This window comes from Vitis riparia, chromosome 5 (assembly GCF_004353265.1).
Source record: "Vitis riparia cultivar Riparia Gloire de Montpellier isolate 1030 chromosome 5, EGFV_Vit.rip_1.0, whole genome shotgun sequence".
NCBI lineage: Eukaryota > Viridiplantae > Streptophyta > Magnoliopsida > Vitales > Vitaceae > Vitis > Vitis riparia.
Window position 1 is genome coordinate 1,893,755 of NC_048435.1, and position 9,078 is coordinate 1,902,832.

Genomic DNA, 9,078 nt, shown 5'->3' on the forward strand with positions numbered 1-9,078 from the left:
CACATAAACGTCACCTCCTCCCCAAAGCCTCCTCTAAACGTCCCAGAGGTTTCTACAATAAAGTAGTTCTTTGCCGCCATTGGAGGTTTCTAGCTGGCGCCGACCACTCATGGCTGTGGAAACTGAGGCTGCGACTCCGGGCTTGGCCCTAGCTGAAACCGACATCAACTGGGACAGGTTCTGCTGGTTTCCCTCTGCGCCATCCGCCTTTTGTTATTGTTTGCGTTTTCATTTCATTTTTATTTATTTATTTTTTTTAGTGGGGGGTTTAATTTCTTTCTTCTGTTTGAACCCATTTCAGGTTTTATTGGGAAAATTTTTTAATGGCTGCATGATAGGTTTTTAGCTTTACCTTTTGGGTTTATATTCAATTTGGTTACCAGAAAGTGGGAGGGAAATGGAAGGAAAATGATGGAGAAATTCCAATTCCTCCTATTCAAATTGGGGACGAAAGATAAGAAAGTGAGTAGGGAGAGTTCAAGTTTACTGAAAAATATGTAGGGAGGGTTCAAAGGTGTTCAAAAATAGATCATTCATTTAGCACCTGATTGAAAATGAGAGATTTCTTGAGTACAGATGTTTAGCATAATCTGCTATGTGCTTGAAAACTTGCTCCATTTGGTTGCTAAGAAGATATAGGAGAAGAAAACAGATCAAAATTTTCATTTTATTTTAACCTTACACTGGTTGTCGAATGTAGGTTGGACAAGACAAGGTTTCATATCATTGGGGCCATCCTCTTTACTGCTCAGTCAGCCTTGCTGCATCCAACAGCAGTTGTAAAAACCAGAATGCAAGTAGATGGCTCTGGACTTTCTCACATGGGCGGTATATCAGTATTTAGACATATACTAAAAAGCGATGGCATCCCTGGACTATTTAGAGGTTTTGGAACATCTGCCATTGGATCCTTGCCAGGTAGGGTCCTGGCCTTGACGTCCCTTGAAGTATCAAAAGATATGATGTTCAAATACACTAAGCATCTAGACATGCCTGAAGCAACCCGAGTCGGGATTGCAAATGGGGTAGCAGGCTTGTTCTCAAATTTAGTTTCCTGTGTGTACTATGTGCCTTTGGATGTGGTATGCAGACTTTTTCTATCTTTTGATACTACTTCATTTGTTTCCTTTCCGTTCTTTTGGGTTGTCTACATACAAAGATAGAAAACTGGTTCCAAAAACAGGAGGTTTTCAAAAAAACAGAAATGGATCTGGATGATAAAGAAGCATCTGCTATAAACTGCGTAGCCGATGCTCTATATAGGTTGCGTTTGCGCATGATGAGATGGTTTAAACGAATTCCTCTACTGCTGTGACTGATTACATATGCTTGATAGAAAAGACTTTCTACAAATCTTTGGAAAAAATGAAGAAACAAAAAAGTCACCAATGAAAAATGTCTTGTGTTCTCTCAAATTGGTTTGTTCTCACTGGGGTTAAAAGGCCCAATTTTTATTAAATGGTTTTCCCAGGGTTCAAACAAGGGTATAACCTTGGTAATAAAATCTAAGTGGCGGATATTTGTTGAGATGGTTCTTCAGAATATCTGCAGTTTGACATGAATTTTTCTTAGCATGTTTTCCGGTATTGTACATGCCTTTTTTTTTTTTGTTAATTGCATTTTCTCTTTATCAAACTCAAAGTCATATGTGAAGGATGTTTTTTTCATGACATTCTTGCAATTTTTCGTGTTCTATTATCAGGTTTGTCAGAGGCTAATGGTACAAGGGCTACCAGGGACTGCATATTGCAGTGGGCCTTTTGATGTTGTTCATAAAGTAATGAAGGCTGAAGGGTTCCGTGGTATGTATAGAGGTTTTGGATTAACAGCTGTGACCCAATCTCCAGCGAATGCACTTTGGTGGGGTGTCTATGGTGCTGCTCAACACATGATCTGGAGGTATTTCAATGTGTCTTGATTTTACATATGTTCTTACAGTGGACACTCATTATACCAGACTAAAATTCATCTTTCTTTGCTGTTTTAATTTTGCTGATGATTTCAGGAGCTTGGACCACAGAGAAAATACAGAGAGGAAACCATCTCATTTGGAGATGGCAACTGTTCAAGCTTCAGCTGGAATTGTAGCTGGTGCTTGTTCCTCTGTTGTTACTACTCCCATAGACACTGTAAAAACACGACTCCAGGTAATATAAAATATTGCATTAGCCCCCTCTCTCACCTGCATGCATCAGTAAGGCCAGAAGCGAACTGATCCTTGGTTTAGGATATCATATATAAGGAACATCTCTACTATGGATTGTCCTGAATCTTGTCCTCTTAAACTGCAGGTCATGGATAACTATGGCGCTGGAAGGCCATCTGTAATGAAGACGGCAAAAACTCTTCTTAAAGAAGATGGATGGCGGGGCTTCTATAGAGGGTTTGGACCCCGCTTCTTTAATATGTCACTCTATGGAACCACAATGATTGTTACTTATGAACTGATAAGTATGTTGGCTTCTCCTTTTCAACATGGGCAAATTTATGGTAGCGATCAGCTTTGTGCTTTGTCAAGACATCCCTAGGTTTAGGATTTTGAAACAAAACTTAGATTTATTATAATTTTGTTCAACTTCCAATCATGATTTTCTGTTTTGGGCAAGAAGCCCCTCTGTCTGACAATCTTGAATTGTTCTGATTCCAGAGTCTTAGGAAACCAATTAGCATCTCAGCTAGCCTCCATCCTCGATTCACACCGAGATCAAAGCTTAGAAACCTTTGGAAATGACATAAATTTCATTCACTGGCTCTGTTTCAACTTTGTCCAGGAAGAAATTTCTGCTGAAACCCAGTTTAGAAACCTTGCCTTTGTTATGATTCTACAAGAAATGAACACTTCCAACATCTTTCATCATTTGGGTTCAGGAAGAACTTTAGATTAACTGATTTATTGATTGTAGTCAATTATTTCTGATCTCTGCAACTAGGCTCTGGAGAGTGGAGACTAGCCCACCGATAGGCACAGATTTTATGTACATGGCTGCAGAGTGTACTTACATCACCAGCTAAATGCCTTTTCCCCCTCTTTTTTCCAGAGAGATTATCCCTGAAGCAAACGTGACGTTCTTTAATGGAGGACAACAAAAGCTGCAGTCAACTGCATCTGAATCAAGGATAGGTGAATCTTCGATTCAATTTGTTGGCCGCCTTCATATATATCTGCCATTTGAAGGCAGCATTGCCACGGTAAACTGAACAGCAAGTTCCTAAAAGGGGGTTTTGTTCCTTTGATTAGGTTCCTTCTCTGTAATTCTGATGAGAAGAAGGTATGCTGCCATTGAAATTTTGGTACGGCTTTTGTCAGTCAAGCAGGAAAAGAAGTGTTCATTCATCCTGATATGTACACATCAATGTCTATATAATGACACGTGGCTTTAATTTTAAAGCATATATTCATCGAATTTAAATTTATTTATCATTTTTTTCTTTTATTTATTTTTACCATATGTATTAATAATTTTTAATTTAATAAATTATTTTATATGTCATGTTATTTGCGAAAGAAATATTTAGATGTACTCATTAATAAAGTGATTTTGTGAGAGAAGCACTCATCAAATGCCCATAAAAAGGTCATATGAAGTGCAGCTTTAAATTTTGAAAAGTGATTTTAAAATTTTTGTCATATATTTCTCTTTTTACACGTGTTTTTAATTCTTCCTTGAATCCTCGAAGGTGTACTAAAATTATTTCTATTTTTAAATAAAAACACGCATGCCCAAACTTCATATACACGCTATCTAGGACCAATAATTTTTTTTTTCCTCCTTTTAAATTTTTTTTTTAATGATAATAAAGTAAAATATGTAATAAAAAATAAAATTTTAAAAAGAAAATAAAAAAAGGAGAATAAAATCATGCACCAGAAGTGACGGTTAACGGCGACCAGAACAGAATCAGCAGGCTAAATATAAAAACTTAACGATCCGTTAACGTCCGTTTTTTACGGGACATTATAAATAGAGTCTCCGAAAATCCTCGGAATCAGGTATCGGTGGTGGTGGTGGACAGCTCCTATTCTTTGCTTGGAGATCTACTCTCTCCGATCTCTCTCTCCGCTGCTGGTTTCCATCTCTTCTGTAAGTTTATGTCTTCCTCTTCTCTCTCCATTTATATCCATCCTGATCTTTATCGATCTCAATTGTATTTATAATTTCACGGTTAGATCTGAATTGTTCACCGCTTGATTTTCGAACTGCGTTTCCTTGATTGCTTTGGAATGGGTTGGAAATGTGTTATGGCTGCGTTGATTTGGTTTAATTCATGTTTTTTTGTGCGATTGTTTGATTTGCTGTGTTGTTCGTCTGATCTTGCCTTGTTGTTTGCTAGCCGGGAAATTGGGGAGAAGGAAGGGAATTCACGTTATGAATCTGATGTGCTGTGTTCTTTGGTTTATGAAAATCGAAAGCTGTCTTGCACTGATTCGGATGTGGTAATAGGTTCAATCGGCCGAGGATTTTGTTTTTTCATCGCAGAAAAGGAGGAAAACTATTAGATTCATTTATTTTTCTAACCAAAACTCGTTTTTTAAATTTCATTTAATCCATAGCTTTGAAAAGGTCTGAAATGGATTGTGGCTCTGTTGATTTGTTTTAGTTCTTGTTTTATCATGTGATTGATTGATTTGTTTTGCTCTTCTTCTGATCTTGGCTTCCTTATTTCTGGTAGACTTGGAAACTGAGGAGATGGAAAGGAATTAAATGTTCTGAATCTAATGTCCTGTGTTGTTTTGGTTTATGTAACTGAGGCCATAGTTGTTTTAGTCTGAATTGGATGGAGGATTTTTTCTTTTTTAATTTTAATTTTTCATGTTAGATTGGAAATTTTAATTTATTTTTATTTTTTTGGCAACAAAATGGTGCATGAATACTTGAGTCTCATTTTACGGAGTATATTTGATTGATTGCTTTTGAAAGGGTCTGAAGTGTCTCATGGCTCTGTTGATTTGTTTTCTTTCAGGTTTTGTGATGCGAATGATTGATTTATTGTGTTGTTATGTGATCTTTTCTCTGTTGTTTGGTAGCCATGGAAAACTTAGATGGAAGGAAGGAATTAAACTTCTGAATTTAATGGTTTGGTGTTGTTTTTGTATATGAAAATTGAAACTTCTACTGAGCTGAGGAGCTGGACATAAAATTATGTTCATTTCAATGCTGGATTTTCATTTTTCAGGTTATGAATGAGAAGAAATCTTATATTTAAAATTTTAATCTGTTTTCTCAGTAACTAAATGGTACAGGGTTAAGCTTTTTGCCAGATTTGATGGATTTGCCTTTCTATGATGGAGATGGTAGCTAACTTGTTTTATTTGTCTATTTTGCATGGATTGAAATCATAACACTCTTGTGATTTTTTAATCTTTTTTGAATTTTTCTCTTGAGTGTTGATTTCAGTTCTAGTTATCTTGGTTTTGGTAATGTACAGATTTATGTTGCTCTTTTGTTTATGTCAGAAAATGATATCCAATTATACGTGTGATCTGTTGCTGCGTTTTCATGCATTCTAAGTTCTAGTTTCCTGGGTTCATTACCCTCCATGGCATGTGATGAGGTTTATGTTTGCAATTATTTTGAATTTCTGATGTTTATAGGAAGCTTTAGATTTTTAATGGATTTGCTGTCTCACTAAATTATGCTACCAAAGTTTGTGTTATGTGCTATTAGGAACTGAACATTGAATGGATTTCTGAATTGGTATTTTTGGATCTTTTAGATAAAAAGATGGGGCTGTCTTTCACCAAACTTTTCAGTCGGCTATTTGCTAAGAAGGAGATGCGCATTCTCATGGTTGGTCTTGATGCTGCTGGTAAAACTACAATTTTGTATAAGCTCAAGTTGGGGGAAATTGTCACCACTATCCCTACCATTGGATTTTATGTGTTTTCACATTTTGGACTCTCCAGTTTCTTCCTGCTACGGGGCTATTGTTTTCTAATAAGTGTAATAGTGATGTCAAGCAAATAAAAACCAAAGTACTTCATGAAATATTTGATTTTATTTGTGATGACTCTTTTTCAAATATCGAGTTGCACTAAAGGACATTGATCTGATGTCTTGTATTCTAAAATGGGCATGGACATAGCAAACCCACCTCGGGCATATGAGCGCCTATTTCCTGGGGAAAAAACACATCAAACATGCCAGTCTCAACTTTCCTTAATTCCAAGTTTGGTCTTTGGTGTCAAGTTTGCTATGCAACCTAATTCACACCATCTCCACTGCTCTCTGTTATATAGTTGAAGTTGGTGTGACACCTATCAAAAAAAAAAAAAGTTGAAGTTGGTGTAACCTCTATTCATTTATTTATGGGACATGTTTCCTTTTTTTTTTTTGGCAGGATTTAATGTGGAGACTGTGGAATATAAGAATATCAGCTTCACTGTCTGGGATGTTGGTGGTCAGGACAAGGTAAGCAACAATTGTAACAAGATTGCTCCTCTCAATTCATGTTGCTCTATTCTAGGACTATATAAATGTTTAACATAATTTCATTCATATTAATGCAAGCTCCATTTTATGCATATATAATATCATTGTCTTTATATATGTTATAATAATGTCATTATCCTCCCTCCTTTTTGTTTGCAAAGCTGGACAGTCCCTGTGATTTGAAAAAGGCATACACACATGACATGCTTATGATTCAGCGTTGAATAAATGTTCCCCTTGTCACTTCACTTAAAAGCTTTTCCCTTTTTATTTATTTGTTATTAAAGGCAGTGCATTTTGTGGCTCACATATGTTGTACTTTTATGTGAATATATACAAATGGGGTTGTATGTATTGAGCAGCCATAGAAGCATTGGTTAAGTATGTCTAACAGAAAAATTTGCAGCTTAGTTTGCTTGACATCGACATGCTCATTGAGTTTGATATGCTTATGAAGAGTCTAGTGCTGACTAGCTGTCCTCCTGTCAGAACTCAACAAATTCACGATGAAAATTTGTTTAAGCCACCTTCAAATTTTGTTTTTAGTAGGAAATTCTGTCCATGTTATGGGTAGTACTTTATCATTTATTGCCATCATTTATAAACACACTGCTGCTTGTTTTACATGCGCATGCGCTTAAGGATGGTATAATGCTGATTAGCTAATATTTTCATAAGCTAAATTTACTTCTTCAGCCTTCCTGTTACGACTGTTTTGTATTATTTAGAAAGCTGATCCACATTGTGGCAGACATGAATGTATGCTCAAAAGTTGACCAACAAAATCATATCTGTTTTTATTTATTTATTTATTTTCCAATTTTTGAGGATTTGCTTGAATTTGTAAACCTACCTTGATCATAAGTCAGTCTCTTTATGTACATCTTTGTGCTTGTTAGAGTTCATTGAACTTTTAGGGATCAGTTGGTTGAATTGATCATTTGGCAAGAACTTTTCTTACATTTTAGCTTCTTTCTTTTGACTTGGCCAATACTAGATTCGACCTTTGTGGAGACACTACTTCCAAAACACGCAAGGGCTTATCTTCGTTGTTGACAGTAATGACCGAGACCGTGTGGTTGAGGCTAGAGATGAGCTGCACAGGATGTTGAATGAGGTAATAGAAAGTTTGTGTACTTTTGTTTGTTTTTGTTCTTTGTTTATTTATTTTGATACATTTTAGAACTTTATTACATAGAATTGCACAAGACCTTTCCTTCAATCTCACAATAGTAAAGACCAACTGTGCAAAGGACCCACTGGTGAAGCTTTTGTAGTTATGCCTATGCATGTCTGGTAATAGTTTTCTTCTTCTTATTGGTAGGATGAACTGAGGGATGCTGTGCTGCTTGTGTTTGCAAACAAGCAAGATCTTCCAAATGCTATGAATGCTGCAGAGATAACCGACAAGCTTGGACTTCACTCTCTCCGACAGCGCCACTGGTAAATTAGATAGATACTCTCCTTCCCTCCTCCCCCTCCCTCTGTCTCACATGTGGTCATTGTTGATATCTTGCAGGTATATCCAGAGCACATGTGCCACTTCTGGAGAAGGGCTGTACGAGGGACTGGATTGGCTTTCAAACAACATTGCTAACAAGGTAGGCTCAAGTTACATGTATCTCATGGTCACCCTTAATATTTGAAACAAAACTGAGGTAATTGTGGCTTCACTTTTCCTAATACAACCTTATGACCTTTCAGGCTTAGAGGACTGCAGAATCAGATGGTTTTCTAAGGCTTTTCATGGTTGCAGTCCGTGGCAGAGTATAGGTGTTACTGCTATTATTTTTATCATTACTGGTGTTTTAGATTTAATTTTCTTTTTATTATTGCGGCGAAAAATAGATGCTTTTCTTTCTGTTACTTCTGAAATCTTTTCATATGTACTATCTGTTTGTGGTTTTTAATTACCATGTAGATGGTTGACATTTGTCTCTCTATGGTCCCAATAAGTCACATTCTGTTTCCTAGTTTTCCTTTTGTTGTTCATCCAATTTTAATCTAATTTAATCAAGATTATTTTTTCCTCAAATGTTTTTTTTTTCTCTTTTGATAAGTAAATTTTTGTCCCATTGGGACTTGAAACCTCTCCCAAACTCTTCTCATCCCTTTATCACTTGAACCCTGGCTCAAGTTTTTATCAACCCAATGGGTTTATTATGCACGAAAAGCCCATTTATGGCCCCCACCAAACCAGTCATATATAGCAACTATACAAATGCGATATGACTATAGGCTATGTTTGGTAGGTTAGGTCCATCGTTTGATATGATAAAAGATAAAAGAAAGGATGATATATCTCTTATCCCAATTGACGATGAGATAGAATCAAATATCCCTTCATTCTATATAGGATGTATTATTGTCAAATATTTTCTATCTTTTTCTCATTCTATATAGGATATGTTATTGTCAAATTGAGAGGTAGGATGTATATATCAATTGTTTTATTCTTTTACATTACTTATTTTATAACATAAAATTTTTTATTATAAAATTAAATTTATGGTTAAAAAGGAATTAAAATATATTATAATTTTGTATTAAATTTTTATTCTTTTATAAAAGTTTATTTTCTTGAATTACAACTTCAAGTCAATGATTGTAATTTTGTATCCAATCTTATTAAAGCTATGGTTTTAAT

The 9,078-nt window shown here is 35.7% G+C and overlaps 2 protein-coding genes across 4 annotated transcripts; both read left to right on the plus strand.

The window, feature by feature from the left end:
* LOC117914715 (nicotinamide adenine dinucleotide transporter 2, mitochondrial-like) lies at positions 1-3,421 on the plus strand. Of its 3 annotated transcripts, XR_004651305.1 has the most exons (7): positions 1-177; positions 701-1,082; positions 1,703-1,899; positions 2,006-2,147; positions 2,292-2,451; positions 3,039-3,121; positions 3,239-3,421. XR_004651305.1 is itself a non-coding variant. In XM_034830165.1 (6 exons), exons 1-6 carry the CDS (start codon positions 110-112, stop codon positions 3,062-3,064), a joined length of 975 nt encoding a protein of 324 aa, XP_034686056.1. In that variant the 5' UTR covers positions 1-109; the 3' UTR covers positions 3,065-3,421. The 3 variants fall into 3 exon arrangements, 2 of the variants coding, with proteins under 2 accessions (XP_034686056.1, XP_034686055.1); XM_034830165.1 differs by having other exon boundaries at positions 3,039-3,421; XM_034830164.1 differs by having other exon boundaries at positions 2,292-3,421.
* Positions 3,422-3,979: 558 nt separating this feature from the next.
* Positions 3,980-8,410, plus strand: LOC117914717 (ADP-ribosylation factor-like). Its single transcript, XM_034830166.1, has 7 exons — positions 3,980-4,082; positions 5,716-5,871; positions 6,340-6,410; positions 7,429-7,548; positions 7,756-7,874; positions 7,951-8,032; positions 8,136-8,410. The coding sequence occupies exons 2-7, from the start codon at positions 5,724-5,726 to the stop codon at positions 8,139-8,141; spliced, it is 546 nt and encodes a 181-aa protein (XP_034686057.1). The 5' UTR covers positions 3,980-4,082; positions 5,716-5,723; the 3' UTR covers positions 8,142-8,410.
* Positions 8,411-9,078: the final 668 nt, after the last annotated feature.

Excerpts from the sequence above, each read along its gene's own strand:
- LOC117914717 (XM_034830166.1), top strand. The coding sequence starts at position 5,724 with ATGGGGCTGTCTTTCACCAAACTTTTCAGTCGGCTATTTGCTAAGAAG. Across the intron at positions 6,411-7,428 it reads ATGTTGGTGGTCAGGACAAG|ATTCGACCTTTGTGGAGACA; the intron begins GTAAGCAACAAT and ends GGCCAATACTAG. Across the intron at positions 7,549-7,755 it reads TGCACAGGATGTTGAATGAG|GATGAACTGAGGGATGCTGT; the intron begins GTAATAGAAAGT and ends TCTTATTGGTAG.
- LOC117914715 (XM_034830164.1), top strand. The coding sequence starts at position 110 with ATGGCTGTGGAAACTGAGGCTGCGACTCCGGGCTTGGCCCTAGCTGAA. Across the intron at positions 178-700 it reads ACCGACATCAACTGGGACAG|GTTGGACAAGACAAGGTTTC; the intron begins GTTCTGCTGGTT and ends TGTCGAATGTAG. Across the intron at positions 1,900-2,005 it reads GCTCAACACATGATCTGGAG|GAGCTTGGACCACAGAGAAA; the intron begins GTATTTCAATGT and ends TGATGATTTCAG.